At 36.7% G+C, this 18371-nt stretch overlaps 2 protein-coding genes across 2 annotated transcripts; one reads left to right on the top strand and one right to left on the bottom strand.

The window, feature by feature from the left end:
* Positions 1-293: 293 nt before the first annotated feature.
* On the bottom strand, positions 294-6940 carry mmp20b (matrix metallopeptidase 20b (enamelysin)). Its single transcript, XM_044118965.1, has 10 exons — positions 6806-6940; positions 4824-5062; positions 2771-2919; positions 2401-2526; positions 2139-2313; positions 1919-2068; positions 1655-1788; positions 1186-1342; positions 835-938; positions 294-432 (listed from the first exon to the last, which is right to left on the bottom strand). The coding sequence occupies exons 1-10, from the start codon at positions 6938-6940 to the stop codon at positions 332-334; spliced, it is 1470 nt and encodes a 489-aa protein (XP_043974900.1). The 3' UTR covers positions 294-331.
* Positions 6941-14279: 7339 nt separating this feature from the next.
* On the top strand, positions 14280-17991 carry mmp13b (matrix metallopeptidase 13b). The gene is made up of 11 exons (XM_044118964.1): positions 14280-14468; positions 14558-14668; positions 14863-14990; positions 15081-15229; positions 15324-15449; positions 15538-15693; positions 15784-15904; positions 16387-16520; positions 16604-16763; positions 16875-16978; positions 17575-17991. Exons 1-11 carry the CDS (start codon positions 14295-14297, stop codon positions 17676-17678), a joined length of 1467 nt encoding a protein of 488 aa, XP_043974899.1. The 5' UTR covers positions 14280-14294; the 3' UTR covers positions 17679-17991.
* The last annotated feature ends 380 nt before the right edge of the window (positions 17992-18371 follow it).

Genomic DNA, 18371 nt, shown 5'->3' with positions numbered 1-18371 from the left:
TGGAATTTGCGGAAAACTGTGCTTTGTATAGCATAGAAATTAGTGCTTAAAGCTCTTTTCTTTCTACTAAGTCATGCCTAAACCTGCAGCCATATGTGAGGAACACATAAATTGGTTTCTGCTTGTCTGTATGTCAGTCCACACCACATACAGATAGTAAAATTCAGAATTTATGACACCAACCAAGAACATTTCACTGTGATACACATTCAAATGGCAAAGGTATTAAGGTGTTCAATTCTTTATTTTAAAAGATATATAAAGACATTTCACCCTAAAAAATTTTTTTGCAGGTTATTTTCTTTCTGTATCTGTTTCAACGAGTTTTCTTTCAACAGCCAAGCCAAGCATTAGCTGTTTCCACTCCCACAATAGATTTGTGGGTGTAGTCAAATTTGTAGACTTGTGGTCCCACAAAGAAGTAGATGAAATCTAAAATGAACAGAAAAACAGACAAAAGCACATCTTTAGAACACAACATACAGACAGAGCGATGTTCAACCTTTTTCAAATTGTTGATGTCTAGACTTATGCAAGCCTTTTCTTGAAGGTGTTTACAACCACGAATGTCTCTTGGACTTAATATCAACCTTTCTTACAACTAAAATTGCACTATATGACATAAAGGAATTCAAATCTCAAATTATACAGTGTAAATCATATAGTACACTACATATGCAAACTGTAAAAACCCAAATTCGTGCTGCAGGTGATTGATGCAAATCCACATTCCAAATTAACAAGCCCCCAAGGCTATAGACTCCTCTAAATAAGTACAAACTGTATTTGGTATCATATTTCCAAGTGGATGGGTGCATTGGGCAATGTACTCACTTCTTTTATAGAAAGCTGCATTTATTGTGGCATTAACTCCCGGGAAGTCATCACTGATGGATCTTGGGAAACCAAAATCCATCACCTTTCTGTTCTCGTTGTAACTGAAAAAAACATAGGACAAATTTAAAATCACACTTATATGACTTTCACTCTGAGAAAGATCAAAATGTGTATTTTTTTATCTATTGTAATACAATACAATAGATGTATTGTATTGCTCACAATACATCAGAAGCAACCTTCTGATGTATTGACATCAATGACATAAAAGTATGTGTGAATATGTTGACAAAAAGCTAGAAAATTCCTTTTGCAGGTGGTGGATATTGTTTTTAAGTATTTCCTTACCTCCAGTAAATATCATGCATAAAGAAGAGGGTACGTCCTGTTTTAACAATATGCACAGTTGCATCAACATCTTGAACCCAAGCAGGAAATCCAAAGAAGGAAAGTGATCTTGGCTTTCCCCTCACAACAGACCCTCTTACGGTCCAGAATGTGGATTCTGTTAATAGAAAAGGGTTTTGAATATATTATATTTTTTTGACTGAAACCAAAGAAAAAAAAAACAAAAGAAAAAAAAAACCCATTCCTTACAAAATATTAGTTTTTTTAGTTGCTACTGGTTCTGAAAAAGACAAAGAGTTTATACAAAAATGACCAGCATTTGACTAGAATCAGAGTCTTCCATAATAGGAATAGAATATAAATGTGCTCAGCATACACAGAACCTAGATCCGTTTTGAAATAAGTGGTAGTTTAGTGAAATATTCTCAGCATGATACAGGTTATGTAGGAAGCAATAACACATAGTTACCATGGATAAGGTAAGCGGTTGATCTGCGAGGTATCCAGAAGGCAGCGTCGATTCTGGTCTCAATCATAGGCATAAAGTTGGATATGGGACCCTCCTTTATGTCAGACTGTGCATTATGTTTAATCCAAAGATATCTGATGGAGTGAATACCCCAAGGTTAAAAACAGACATTGTTAGTAAATGTACTGTTATTTTTTCATATACCATTCAAATGTTATCTGATGAATGCATATACATTTATTCATTTTGTAAATATACACATACTTGTCTCTGAAAAAGAAAGTGGCATTCCCAAGAGTTGCTACAGCATCAAAGGTCATGTCTGGTGCACATTTGTCCTGCATGAGCCTCGGCAACAACGGTCTGAGGAGCCAGTTTCTACTAACCCTGAGAGGAGCTGACACATCAAGAAAACTTAGTGAGGTACTTAAGAATAAATAATGCATTTATAACTTAAATATGCAGTAGCACATTAAAATATGACAATAAAATCAGCTTACTGTAAAGTGCTTTGATATTGGCTGAATCTTCTCCGGACAGCAGGCTTGTTGGATGGAAGGCTTTGTAAGTTGGATACATCAGGGATTCTGGGTTTCTAGAGTGTCTAAGTCCCAAAGCATGGCCAAATTCATGAGCTGCTACTACAAACAGATTATACCCTGAAACATAACAGAGACATTAAGACCAATATTGCTATGCTTGCTGCTGTTATGCTCAGCCTCGTCTTGTATGACTGAGTTCAGCACCTGCACCTCCTGCTGTCCAGCGCTCATCATCATCAAAGTGCGTGTCTCCTCCAGTACCCAGGCCTGGACCAAAGGCATGAGCCAGTGTGCCTCTGGGGCCATCAAAAGGATAAAAGTCCCCATGCGCTTCAGAATATAATCCAGGTCAAACATGAAACAGAAACCACAGAGAAAACAATTTTCCAAATTACAGCTGTCCGTTCACCTCACCTGAATGAGTTCAGCAGTGTTCATATGATGACGCTGAATCAGTTATCTGTTAAATTACTACTGTGGCTTCCTAAGTTGATACTCACTATGTTTATAGTACATTCCGTTGATTTTCTGTCATCTACTGCCAGTGTCAACATGAAGCCAAGGATGGACTTACCATAGGTTACAAACTCCACCATGATGTCAGCATTGTGGTTGTGTGTCCTGACGAACGTCAGACCGCTGGCTCTGGCCCAAACACCAAAAGCTGACTCTATCAGAGAGTCCACAACACTGTGCCGCAAATCTCTGGTGTATCTGCCTATACTATGAAGGGGAAAAAAAAAAAATCACAAGGTTTGCTGTTTATTTATACCATGCCCGACTCAGAATAAAATCACTAATAGCACTTTTGTTTTTCCATCAAGCCCTATAAAGTACATAAAATAAGCCAAGAATTTAAAGAGTTACTTTTAAAGCCACAAAAAATACATATCACTTCTCAATAGAGCAGGGGTATTCAACTCCAGTCTTCAAGGGCAGGTGTCTTGCAGCTGTTAATGTGTCCCTGGTCAGAGGTAAATGCTGTGACCAGCGACCAGACTTATCTCTTCAATTTGCAGTCAGGTTCTCCAGAAAACCGACTTGATTATATGACTCAGGCGTGTTGAAGCAGAGAGACATCTAAAAGCTCAAGGGCACCAATCGTGGAGGTCTAGAGTTGATCTATCACATACTTAGTTTTTGCACCAATAAGGTAAGAAGAAATGACACCATAGGAACATAATTCTTTCACACCTCCTTTAAAAGCATTTCACATTGTAACATATACAATTTGACAAAGCAATCCTAGCCCGAAAAGCTGCACTGATGTCGTAATAAGAACATTGCATAATCTCATACTGTGCCAGATGATTCGCTCACCTCAGTATGAGGGAAGCTTGTAACTGAAAATAAAACTCTTGCTGTCTGATTAATGCAGTTTATAATTACCTGACTGTTTGGAGGTACCCGAAGAAAATTTTTATTTCATTCTGAGATTGTCAGCTGATCCTTTGCTACAGCAAGAAATTTTAAAAAGAGGGTTGCTGAAGTGTAACATATCCAGTAATGACCCAGTGGAACATTACTGGATAATGTTCAGTAATGAACATTACTGAACATGTTCATTACTATTCATTACTGTTCAGTAATGAACATGTTCATTACTGAATATGTTCAGTACTCGATCCCAATAATCGATTACAGGGATGGATATCCACAAAACGGATCCCAGTAAACACTATTCATAATGTAACCTCATTAAAATTGACAGACATCCTTTAGAGAAGTGACAGGACTTGAACATTTCCTCTGTTACATGTTTTTCTATATGTATAGCACATAGCATACAGATCAAGATATAAAGAAGTATGACAGAAGTTTTAGTTTTGAAGTATAAGTTGATTTTGATTTACAATGAACATATAGTTAGATATTTGGAAATATTATATGGTCATGAAAAACATGATCAACACCCCAATATTATGAAGATGACACTTAAAACAATGGTTAGCAAGCTACCGACAGCATCACTGCAAACAAGCCAACAGGAAGCTGTCGTCAAACTGACCACCTACTTATCAGCAATAACTAATTGAAAACTACTACTAAAATATGTGGGTCTACTTAGAAATATCAGAATAACAAAAATCAGTTTTGCAGATTTTGATAACTTTAGAAATTATAGTAATTTAGAAATTAGTTGTAATAAACAAATTAACAGGTTCAACATATTCACTTCAGTTTAAAATGTAACACTGGGCCATATCCATACCTATATGAGTGGGCAAACATAATTAAATAAGTGAATAAAATATGGAAGATGGTTAGCTTTACAGCTTTCTTTTTAATTAAATGTTTGTTTTGTGTGTAAATTACTGGGCCAGTGATCCAACAGAACCATTTCTGTTCTGTTGGATCAGAACAGAGACAGTGTTACATAAGGGCAGGGTCATGTTGACGCTCCAACAGACCCACAAGACATGTCAAAGTCATGAATCCAAAGCTAAAAATGTGCTAGCTGCTGTGAATTGTGACATTTCTGCCTATTTCTGCCAAAAATTTTATTGCCTGTTAGCCTTAAAGTATGCCTCAGGATTTGGTTTGGCTTGGCTATTTGGAGAAGACAGACTAATTTATTTTTTGACAATGAAAAAAAAAGTAGAATCAGTCTGAGCCACACGCAGTACCGGTATGTGAGGACATTCTTATTCCAGCGTGTGCCCTGGATATGACTGTACTCCTCCACATCTGGAACACCACACCGGGGGTTCTGCATCACCTGTAGAGTTTCAGGGTCTAAAACGCCAGTCGAATTGAGCCCAAAGAACATCTGCATTTCTTTCACTTTGGAGATAAAGGAGGGCTCGCTCCTCTTCAGGCGCACCAGATGATCATTTTCCAGGTTGTAGTACTGATGAAGGTAGTCCTGTGAACAGATTGAAGAGATACCATTTATAAAACAGTAGAGACAGAAAAAGAAATCAACTGGTTCCAGCATAATAGAAGCAAAATCATATTGTTCAGGATAGACTGGGGTTTAGAAAGTATAGTGAGACTATATAATCTTTTAGCATGAGTTAAAACATAATATTTTAAGAAATATCTTAATTTATAGCCCCTAAAGGGTTAGATCCAGATTTGCTTGAACTGAATTATGCCAGGAGAATAATGCCAGCAGAAAAAGCATTGCCATATATTAAAAAATGTTTTTTGCAGTTTTGGGTAAAGGAACACATGTCTCTGTTCTTGTGAAATACATACTGACCAATAACTTTAAGCCCAATGCTGAGATTCTTCATTGGTGGGGAAATTTAAACAAACTTTAGTTTTACAAAAGCTGAGTGCAAAAATAAATCAAATTGAATTGAATTCAAATTAATGAAAATGTTAATACCAAAGGGAAATTAAAATCATTATATAGTATGCAGTTTCTATTTTCCTCCATTTTATAAGCTAGGTCTGAGAATAACTTAACACCCAAGTTGATCATGTTCTGGTTGCATGTTAAGCTCAGAATAATTCACACCTCTTGTAGATTTGGATTTAAAATTATTTTCAGGTAGCCAAAAAGTTTGGTTTTGATAGGAAATGAGACAGGAATCTCTCAAAAATATAAAAGCATCGAAAAAATGGCCTGTCAAAAGATATTTTTAGAATATCAGTGACAAAGCCTTTAATTGGTATTGTATCCAACCCTTCTTAAAATTGCTGCTAAATTTGACCATGTGTTTTTGGTGATCAGCACCAAGTATTTGAGGTTGGAAGCTCTTCTCATCATTGCCCTAATCTTTAGCTCTTTCAACATCAGAATCAAGCTGGAAGTTTGGCGGGGACCATCAAAAGTGTCAGTATCGCGTCTACTTAGAAAAAGAAAATGTTGGTAAAATGAAAAGATCACTTTAAATCTAAAACTGCACAGGGGGTGGAAAATTCTGGGTATAGCTTTACAAACTTTCCAAGATGTTAATAGATGGTTTTTATCTGGAACTTTCACAGTGATTTGGCAGTCATATTGGATATCGAGCTCCTGCTAGTATCCTGCATTTTGAATTTCTAACTCTATAACACTTTCCTATTGTATCTCCATTGTAAACATCCAACCTTCTGAACAGGGTGCACCTGTATATTAGTATATATTTTGTCAACCAAAGTCGACTATTTGTCCATCATTTATAAAGCAGAAATAGAGTTTTAAAATAAATATTTACATGTCAATCTAAAGATCTCTTTTTTGCTATTTCAGGCTATAAGTTGTTCTTTTCATCATTCTTATTCATTGGCTTAATGGTCATCATAAAATAGCCTAATTGATATCTGGAACGAATGCCAATTCTAGATTAAATCCATAACCCAAATTCTAGATTAAATCCATAACCCAAACCTGATATATTACTACAAGTGGAGGGCTGGAACAGTCTTTAAATGACATGCAATTGGGTAGAAAAAGAAGCTGTATGTCTTTTTCTTTTGTTGGTTTGGTTTTTAACCGAGCAGCATTTCAATTTCAACTGAGGAAAAGAAAATATAATTACAAACAAATCTGTTGAGCAATGCACAAATACAGCAACACTGGCTTCTAAGAAAAAAATCTGCTCTAAAAGCAATCTGATTTACACATATGCCCTTCTCACACAGGTCTAAAACACAGTTGAAGCGGTGATGCACTTACTGTGGCTAGCTTCAAGTCAGACTCTGTTTCTGGTGAAGGAGCGCTCTCTTCTTCTGGGATAGCAGTAGGAGCTGTGGAACCTGAATCAGTCAAGAGCAAGACCAGGATGCAGCAGGAGAACAGCATGTCAGACATTTTAGACATTCTAACAGGACATGTAGTGACCCACGATGGAGACAGAAGTTCTGGCTAATGAGAACGCATTCTTAAATACTTATTGTGACTCATACTCCTTGCAAATCCAAGGAAAGCCTCATTTAGTCCTATGGTTAGGGAGGGGTTTGCAGAGAGCAAGTGCAAGGGACAGCAAAAACCAGTCATTTGAAAATGTTTCTTCTAATGTGACAAACATTGTGGTAATTGTGATTTAGATAGATGCAACTTGTGCTGCAAATTATGTGAGTTCTATGTGTTGGTAAATTCACATGACACTGAAATAATATGTTTGAGGGCCATTGAAGAATACAAGTTATAGATTCACTCATCATCTTTAATGGGGATGAGATTGCACATTGAAAGAACAAAATGTTATAGGACAAAAATTTTGCCATCAACAACATTTAAAGACAAATAGGATCTTTATTTCAAATTTAGAATTTATTTAGCAGAAATTGTGGAGGAAACTCAAGCAAACTCTGTGCAACACTGTGACCTGTTCATCCCACGCATTCTGAAAGCTCTCCCAAAATAACACCGTAAAAGCCTTTTCTTGTCCGACTTAATTGCATGTAAGAACATTTCAATGAGAAATGAAAAGGCAGTTGAAATTGCAGGGTAGATTTAGGGCCTTCGCAGAACAGAATGGCCACCAGCCAGGTTGCCCAGTCTGGCAAGGGTGGCGCTGCAGCAAATTTGGGATATAATTACAGTTGATTGGTCATTGTTAAGCTTTATGGGTCTGAGAGCATTCCTCTGCAGAAAAACCTGAGCTAACATTTCCAAGACATCATAAATTCGAGTTACTATGGTTTGGTGTCCTGAGCACAGACAAAGTTACAAAGTGGATATAAACATTGTTGTTAGCAGAGAGAACAGCATTGAAGTGCCAGGTTACAAGAGGGGAGAGACCCTTCAGAACATTTGGGTATTTACATTCTCATAATGGGGCAATAGCAACAAACACAGAATGAAAATTAGTTTTTCTGTTCACATATATCAGAATACCAGGGAATTCCATTTATATTGTTCTACATTGGAGAAATAATGGTAGGTGAATGCTGTAAAATCACAATGCTTACATTATTTCAACTCAAACTTGAACCTACCATGTTGTGCATTCTGACCGAAGCAAAGTGAACATGAAGAGTAAAAGTGTTATATGTCGATTTTCCACAATGCCAGAAACAGATTTATCCATCCATCCATTTTCTAACCCCTAGTGGGTTTGCAAGGGTTGCTGCTGCCTATCTCCAGCTAACGTTCCGAGCGAGAGGCGGGGTTCACCCTGGACAGGTCACCAGTCTGTTGCAGGGCAACACAGACAGTCAGGACAATCAACCATGTACACATACACACCTAAGAAGAATTTAGAGGGACCAATTAACCTGACAGTCATGTTTTTGGACTGTGGGAGGAAGCCGGAGAACCCGGAGAGAACCCAGGCATGCACAGGGAGAACATGCAAACTCCATGCAAAAAGACCCTGGGCCGGGAATCAAACCCAGGACTTTCTTGCTGCAAGGCAACAGTGCTACCAACTATGCCACTGTGCAGCCTGAGCAGATTTATGATGTCTGCAATTTTGTTGTAAAACATTAGTAAATATTTGAGCTGCAGTGACGTGCCTTACTTTGCAGCTGATCTTTATGGTGTAAATATGGGTGTGTTAAGACTTGCAGATATAGTCAACATTTCCACACACATCACCTTTTGTGAGCCCTTTTGTCACATGAACTCTTCATCTGTTACATTTCTTGGGTGCTTCTTCATCTCCTTCCACAGATATTCTGTTGTTTTGTAAGTAGAAAGACAATCCGGACCTTCCATGACCATATGGTCTTGTTCTTTTGTCTCCACTCATGGTTAAAGACTCATTTGTGACTCATTTTCAGTGTTGTGGTTGAGTTTTTGTCCAGGTTTTTAAAGGATATGGTTTATTGGTTTGTTGACACTGGTGGAACGGTAAAGTTTACTCTTGGCCTTTCCACAAAACAAGCCTGAAACCTCATATTTAGACCCCAGTGGTTGATGGAGGTGGAAACTCTGCAGTGTTTGGGTTATACTCTTGGAAGTGACTGCAGCACTTCCTCACTCTGTAAGTGACGCGCAGTTCAGTACACGTACCTTCTAAAGCAGGGGGCTTCCATGATTCTGATCCATTTTGTCATAGTGAGTTTGAGATGGTGTTCTCTTTGACTTTGGTTCCTGTGACAAGATTCTAGCAGCTGGTTTTGGGTGGATATTTCAACTTTCACATTATCATCACCAAATAAGGCAGGTTCTTGGAGCTCCGGGCAGAAGAAAACTGACGACCATTTTAAATTTTATCCATACATGAACAACTTTATTCTTCTCACTGAGCTTCTTGTTGATGGCCTTGTCTTGTATCCGATCATAGCATTGTTCAGTCTTGTCCATGATGTCTATTGACATATTTTGATCTTGTTTATGTACTTGAGAGATGTGAGGAGAGGCAATAATTCAGTAGGTGGGTGTCAGAAGTATCTGTAGTAACCTTATTAGTTCATCTAACAATGGGGGACAGATTTATTTTTTAGTTTTTTTCAAGAGATTTAAGTCCTCATTTTACTCAACAATATAATAACAATATTTTTATTATATGCAAAGTGTCTTTTCTGGATTTCTGCTAAATTTTGTTTATGACCAGCATTATTAAATTTGAAGCCTGTGAAATAATCATGCCATAAAACTACTCTTACCTGAAATCTTGGCTTCTTTTTTGTCATAATTTGGCAATTAATTTGCAAACACCAGCAACAGTTTGAATCATTCTTACACATTGTAAAAGACGATCCACCAACATCATGGGACATGTGAGCTTGCAGCTCATGTTGCTGCAATTGCAGAATCAAAGGAGTTTCTTACAACTTCCGTCCGTCAGAGGATTTCCAAGGAATGAACTCTGTCACCACCATTATACCGCATCTATGTACATATTTATCAGATTAGATGTTGCACTTGCAACTGAGCAGCTGCAGAGTTGCTTTTACAACTTGTCACTCATTTTATAATCTTCTATTAAATATCGCAGTCTGGAATGGTTGTGGGTTCATTACTACCTGCAGAGGATCTGGGGCATGACACTGGATGGTCAACTGTTCCCCCCATTTAGGATTGGGACTTTTTAATCAATCTCAATGCACAGTAATCTGAAAGAGTCTCAGCTAAAAAAATTTAAAAAACAAACAAAAAAAACAACTTTTTATTTAACAAAAAAAAAAAACAGAAGAAAATACTAAGAATTTTTCTAAAATGACCAAGAGCTTAATTGATCATCTGAATTCATGAATAGGAATTTTAAAATTTACTTAATAAATATATTTAGTCTGCAGCAGAAGGTTTAAACAGTCTCTGTCTGTTAAACAAAGTTCTGCAACATTTTGAGGGCAACATTAACTTAGTATTCACTAGTGAAAATTGAGTGAGATGTAGACACACACTTCCTGTTTCCTCCCCATGAATCTAACAGATGAATTACTTTAGTTATAAGTTAGAGTAGGAAATCATAGCTTTATCCAAATTGTGAATGCATTATCCTGAGTCCACATCCAGACCTTCACACTAATCATCACAGACACAGTGTGATATAAGGCACTGTAATACTAGGCTTTTTATTTCTGTTAAAATAAAGGTTGACTAAGTTGAAGATTACATTGAGTGTCCATAAATGTGTCAGAAAACCTTCAAGATTTTCACAATGTTTCTGGTAACCTTTTTTTTTTACTGTAATTTAACTAACATTCATTTTCAATATATAATGACAGCAATGGCAATTACAGGCCATGGATCATAAGGTCCAGCAAATTTGATTATTCGGAGAGTATTATGTAAAATCCTTCGTCCCCTAAATTAATCTGAATTGTGCAAACACTGCGTCATGAAGAGGAGACTGGAGTCATTTATAGTATCTGCTCCATCGAGTCTCTGCTGCCCTCTAGTGTTGGGAAATACTCTTTTTTTTTTTTTTTTTTTTTTTTTTTTTATTTAACCTTACAGCACTACATCAGCTCAGCAGTTCTTGGGATTTCAACCTAAAACTTTACACAACATATCTTAATTCTAAGCCTACAGTATTGTACTATTATTATTATTTTATTTTTTTAAGTTGTTTTTTTTTAAACTGTTTTTGTTGTTAGATTTTGCTCTCACCCATGTAAACTAGCTCATCATTTTCTAAAGACTGATCCTGACTTCTGAAACGGGATTAATTTAAAATAGGCTAAATTGAAGATTTCTACTTGTTACTTTTTAGACACTTGTGTGTCTAAAAAGTAACAGGTCTGTTTCATAGACGTGTTCTAGACATCTCATTAGTGCTGAGCAAATTGAATTCACCTCATTGTTGCCTTTGAATCCAGTGTAACAAAACATTTTTACACACCAATATCGTCAAAAGAATATGTTGCAGTCCAGTAGTGGTCTTTCTGTGCACCACTGGAATTAACATCAGAGAAAAACCAAGAGGCTTTGGGTTTGAACGAAACTGCTGATTTGTCCTGTGAAGAGTCCAAGAAGGTCTAAAAATCAGCAACCACTATGTAAAATCATAGAGACGCAGCATGTCAGTTAGATAAAAGATTGTTCAGTTTAAACTTTTATTTACTGTTATTTACCAAATCTTTGGGGATCAATAAAAGCAAAAATTGGTAAAGTGTATTTGAGAGGAAATACTGGGTACAAATAGTAAGTTAACCGGCTCCCAGTTGCAACATTAAAGTCCTTGATATGGGTAGTGAATTAAAGGCATCCTGCTGTTTAGCACATGTCTTTTAGTCATTTCTTTCTGGGAGAAAACAAATGTGTCCACTGTCTTTGAGATTGTGTTCTTCTCTGATCACACTGCAAATGTGTTTATTTTGTTTACTTGAATGTTATGTGTAATACTTTCTGTAACTTATGATTACTGTATGACAATTTTTAAGGGTTTTGAATTGAGGTACTGTTTGTGTGGGGTTGTTGCAGCTAAAATAACAGTAAAAAATTCCCCCAGAGTCTAACTTCCCCCTTACATGAATCAGACTCACTCTGTCAACCACCACCTAAACACTGATGCTGCTCCAAAAATATTTGTCTACACAGGCTGTTCCAACACGTAGTCACATTGTTAGACATGCATCATATTTCCGATAAAGTTCAGGTCAGCAGAACCTTTTCAGATCCCGAAGTTAGTTGTCTGTCTATATACTTTCAAACAAATTAGGTCTTTTTTTAAAAATTGGACATAACATTCTGAATGTCAGCTTAGTTTAGAAAGTGTGACCAATACAGAGCTACAATCAAATAAATCAAGGTTCATCACATGACCGATTTCGATTCATAGCTCGATCTTTATGTATTTCAGGCTATTTTATAATAAATAGTTGTTTATGACAAACAAAATGTATTACATCCATACATTCTATCCAAAAAACATTGGTTTCTGGTTAGTGATTGATGTGGTTGCTGGTTGTTTTGGGTTGGTTATTATTGGAATACTTAATTTAACATTTCAAAATTGTCGATTTTGTTTTAGAAGTTAAAGAATCCTGCTGTTGTGATGCAGTGAGTGGATAATAATATAGCTCGGTTGTTTTCCCCAGACAATGATGGAATAGTAGCTTTAGTCGGCTGCAAGTCTTTACATGTCAGAATATCAGGTAGAGATACTTTTGCTTTGCTTTGAAAACAACAGGGCCAATGGACTCTGTAGAAATCACATCATTTAGTGAATATTTCAACTGATATGCTTTTCAAATATTTTCATTTCAGTTATAATGTAATAAATATAATTTAATTTTGAGTATTAAATTTTTTTCAATCTGTGAAAAATACTGTGTTGGAGGGAGTTGCTGAATCACAAAATTGTTCCTGTAAACAACTTGTAAAAAAAAAAATTCCCAATTTCTTAAGAACACATCCCACATTTTAAAAGTGGGGGTTCATATAATGTTGATTTTCCACTCAACAAGTTTCAGTGCTAAACAGCTTATTCAGCAGTACTTCCGTCTGGTTTTAATAGTAACGACAGAACATGAGCTCTGGCTCAATCTTGGCACTGGCTCTAATTCTGCAGCTGAACTCCCTTGGCTTTAGTTATAAAAACCATGTCTGTTTGACGTAAACAAGAAAGTTAGGAGTAACCTATATACAGTGTCAATCTGCTTTTCCTCAAATTTATTTAAGCCTTGCAAGAACTGAATCTATCACAGGTCTGCTGTGATAAATTTAGTTTTAAAAATGACATTTATAAGCCCTACTCTCTGTAATGTTTCTAAATCCAGGTCAGAGGTGACAAAGTACCAATCAGCATTGTAAATACTGTATATAAATACTGAATACTGCTGAAAACAGTATTCATAGATTCTATATTGTCTGTTTTCAGGAACACAATAACCGATTATGTGTTTTGTCTAGGTAAATTGGACGCCTTGTAAACTGTGTTCCCTAAATCCCTTGATAATTTGGTTTTGCACAACCTATCTTGATTTATCAAGGGATAAATCAAGATAGGTTGTGCAAAACCAAATTATTTCTTTTGCTCAAACTTTAAATGCTCAAAGCTTTTTTGAGACTTTCAAATCACTTAGCTAACTAGCAAGATTTTGAGTGAAAATCTGAATCTGAGATAAATGTGAATTTAAACAGCTTAGTGGAAGGACTGACAAATAAATTAGGGTAAAACATTTTTAACTGTGCAAAAATAAAATCTCAAATTTAATAAAAATTTTTGTTTAAGGTTAGATTTATGATGACCCATCACCATCACCACTACTATCATGAGAGGTTAAGGCGAAAAATATAATTCATTATACTTATATTCATTTATTTACTTTAAACTTAAACACTAATACAGGGCAGGAAACCTTTGAATTAAATAGATGAGGCTGGAGGGCTAGTGTTTAAGCGATTGACATAAATCTTTTTGTTGTTTCCTACTTATGATTCACAGATTATACTCTAAAATAAGAAAACAGCCTCAAGACTATCATAAGACACACAGCAGCATGAAGGTAATTTCCGTTTTTTGCTAAAAGGAAAAAGAGGAAATTATCCTTATACAAGCAATTCTTCTACAAGTCATATCTACTGATGAGACATTTTTACTGAAGAAAACATCTGCTCTCAAATCACCTAAGTCAGTGCAATGGGTTATGTTCATTAAAGAGTTTCTGTGTTGAAGAAGTTTACTCAATGTAGTCACTGTACTTTTGCAGATACATACACATTCCTGTACAACCAAAAAAGGAAGTGGCTAGGTACTTTTGCATGAATCACAGGGGGGCTGGGGTGGGAGGCAGAGCAAAACACTTTAAATACTCCTCAGAGCTTCATGATCCCAGTGGCTTGTTTGGGTAACTCGGTGTCAACAATGTTTCCTTTGCTGGTTCTGGTGCTGCTGCTGCCAGTGTTGGCTCAATATTCCTTTGCTCTGCCTCTGCCTACTGGGAAGAAAGAAAACCTTGCTACAGATAAGGTCAGGATAGACGATCTCTTAATAGCTGAGGTAAGATTCTTGTAAACCCTTTTTCCTCCGTATGCTTACTTCAGGGTTTTCTTGTATCTTGGCTAAAATCTTTTTTTTTTTCCGCACAGAAATACCTTCGTCACTTCTATGGTCTTCCAATTGGTCTCCAAGATAGACAATCGCCATCAAAGGATTTTAAAAACAAGGTCCAGCAAATGCAAAGATTTTTCAAGCTTCAGGTAACCAGAAGTATGCAATTGTTAATTTAGGCTTTTTTGTGGTCCTTTCCTTTTCTCGTCAGCATTTTAAGAGTAAATTGTTTTGACAAAACTTTATATATGGAAGAAGTTCTCATCCTTTTAAAGTCTTTGGAAAGAGCAAAGTTTTGACATTGACACTTGTTCCCAATGATCTTGTTTTTCCACTTGCGAAGGTAACTGGAAATCTTGATGACAACACCCTGGAGGTCATGAAGCTGCCCAGATGTGGTGTACCAGATGTTGGGGAGTACAACCACTTCCCGCGAGACCTCAAATGGGAAAACAAGAATGTCACATTCAGGTAACTATTAAATCCTAGAGAAGAAAAATTTATATTTTGAGTCAATTTCATAAAAATGTTCTGATTGTCTCATGCTCCCCAATGTTTCAGAATTGTGAATTATACTCCCGATCTGAAGCAATCTGATGTGGACAGAGCAATCCGAAATGCGCTGAATGTTTGGGCGGATGTCACCCCTTTGACCTTCAAGAAGATATATGACGGCAATGCAGACATTATGATCAGCTTTGGAACAAGAGGTGATGAAGCATTATGGCTTTTAGAAGGTACACATGTTAAATAGTTCATGTTAGGTTCAGCATGCTGAATAATTGTTTGCCTTTTGTACTGAAGAGCATGGTGACCACAATCCATTTGACGGACCTGATGGGCTGCTGGCTCATGCCTACCCTCCAGGCTCAGGCATTGGAGGAGACACTCACTTTGATGAGGATGAACATTGGACCAAAGATTCATCAGGTGACTATGATTCAGATCTATATTTAGTAGCAGACCAAATTCTGCCACAAAAGAACAATGGTTTTAATTCTATGTATTTTCTCTGCAGCGTACAATCTGTTTTATGTAGCAGCCCATGAGTTAGGTCATGCACTTGGTATGTCCCATTCATCGGACGCAGGTGCCCTGATGTACCCGGTCTACTCGTTCGCCTCTGGCTTCCCACTGGCTGAAGATGACATTGAAGGCATTCAGGCTCTCTATGGTGGGCAACTGGAAACTTTGGTTAGAAATTGTAAGGTACAATAATTGCATGAGGAAAGTCTGTTCATCCTATTGTAAATGTTCATTTCAGGTCCCAACCCCAATCCTAGAAAAAGGAAGCCAAAACCCGATGCACCTAACAAATGTGATCCTGAGTTGAGTTTTGATGCTGTAACAGAATTACGAGGAGAAACCATCATTTTCAAAGACAGGTAAAGTAAAGGCATGTCCCATTCATCGGATGCAGGTGCCCTGATGAATGGGCACCTGGGACAGGCAAAGTGAAGGCTAACATCGTCCTGATGGCTCACGTTGAAACCAAACTTATCATTATCAGTAAACAGTGGTGAAACTGGAAAATATAACAAAAAATGACAAGAAGTCATTATCTGATGAAAACTTTAACTCTTCAAAGTTATAGTTTGAAGAGTTAGTCATATGAAACGCTTCATCTCGACCCAGCAGAGTTTTACCTAATCCTGCACTTCATTTGATAAACAATCAGTGGCAGCTTAGAGATAACATCGCATTGCAGATTTATCCCAGTTTTCTTGCACTGTAGGCTAATGTGTCTGGACAAAAATCCAGTTTTCATCGGAACCAGTTTCAATAATTCCCCCATCCCAATTTCCCCACCTGTAACATTTTTGTGAATGCTTGGCCAGTTTGTCTTCAGCGCTGCTTCTTTTTGCAGGTTCTACTGGCGTCTCCATCCACAGATGGCAGAACCTGAGCAGACACTGATCAAGTCCACATGGCCCTCCCTGCCAAAAAAAGTGGATGCAGCGTATGAGTACCCAGAGAAGGATTTAGTCTTCATATTTAGTGGTGGGTTAAATATAAAGGTTTGATTATCTAACATATACTACACAGCACATGTAACACCGATACCCTGTTGTTTGTTCAACCAGGGATCCGTATGTGGGCCTTGAATGGATATTCACTTGTGGATGGCTATCCAAAGTACATACATAAACTTGGTCTTCCCAAATCAGTTAGAAAGATAGATGCAGCTGTGCATATAAAAAACACTGGGAAAACTCTGCTTTTTGTCGATGAAGAATACTGGAGGTAAGATGTTGTGATATTAAAAAGGCAAGATTATATTTTGTGCTTCACAACTCAGTCTCTTGGACTTTTTATTGATTCTCTGTATTTCTGTGCATTTTGTGTTACCTACAGTTACGATGAAGCAACAGGCACCATGGACCCTGGCTTTCCGAAATCTGTTGAGGATGACTTTCCAGGAATGCATGACGAGTTTGATGCTGTCACTTTTCATCAGGGTAATATGCAAAACTCAGTATTCAGTCCAGTTAACAATCCAATGTGTAATACTTACTGGTAGCAATGAAATACAGGACTCAAATCTGTTCATTTAGAACAAAGGATCCCAATTTATTTTTGTCCTTCCTTCCACTAAATACTGGTGGCAATGATTTGAAATCTCAGAACACAGATCACAAATACTGTTTAACAGAACACTTAAAAAATGACTTATTAATGATGCAGAAATAATAAACCTTCAATACAGAATCCCATAATAAGAATAAGTGCTTTTTTTTTTTTTTTTTTACACATGCCTCTTTATTTAATAGATTAAGTAAGGAGTCTATACTTTTTCCAGTATAGACTAAATACACTAATACGAGCACCAAAAATCACCTGTTAATGTATTTCAGGAAATTAGCAAAGACTCTAATCTGCTGCATCTTTCAAATTAGAGAATGTGGAGCATTTTTAAATTATTGCAGTTTCCAACCTTACCACTAGATGTTGCAAAAATACTTCACATGGCTCCTTTAAAGAAATTCCTGTGAATATTTGATGTTTTCCATATTCTGTCATTTCCTTACATTTGTTCGTCTTTTTTCTCTTGCAGGCTACTTGTATTTCTTCCGTGAAAATATGCAGTATGAGTACAGCTACAGATTCAGGAAGGTGATCCGCATTATGAGGACCAACTCCTTCCTCAACTGTATGTAAGGATACTGCTGACTATATGTGAACAGATGATAAACTGTCTAGACAAATTGGGATGGGAAAAAAACACACTGGGGTGTTAAAATGAACAGATTTAGGGTATAAAAAAAATAAATGTCAAAAGATTTGTGCTGGACACTGAATTCCATGTGATTCTTCAGAATTTTGTGAACTTATATTTATTTTGCATGTGTTGCTTATTTATACTGGATGTTTTCTAACAGATATTCACCATGATGTCTGTAGGAATTTCTTGACTGAATTCACCTTACATGGATTCACACATGTTCCAAATAAAGTCTCATTTCGTTTGTTGCATTCCTCATTGGTGTGGCTAACTGACTTCTATAGTTTCTAAGTTATGACAGGTGGGGTGTTTTCTGTGTTTACTACAGATGCACTTACTGCCTGCCCTCACACTTTTCAAACTTTCATTTGTAGAAAGATATTAAAAGCTGTGTGTCATTGTTTGACTTAATAGCTAAGCAGTTGTTGGTCTGTCACATAAAATCTTACGAAAAAATACATTGAAATTTGAGACTGCAATCTAAGAAAATATGAAAAACTTAAAGAGGAATCAACATTTTTGAAAGGCACCCTGAAAAAAAATATTTTACAAAGATTCAGATACTTTTGATTTTATTTGATTTTACTACACAACAGACACACTACTACGCAACAGACAGACTACCGAAT

The sequence above is a fragment of the Gambusia affinis genome, linkage group LG06, assembly GCF_019740435.1.
Source record: "Gambusia affinis linkage group LG06, SWU_Gaff_1.0, whole genome shotgun sequence".
Lineage (NCBI taxonomy): Eukaryota > Metazoa > Chordata > Actinopteri > Cyprinodontiformes > Poeciliidae > Gambusia > Gambusia affinis.
The sequence above is the reverse complement of the archived record's forward strand: the minus strand, read 5'-3'. Positions and strand labels throughout refer to the sequence as shown.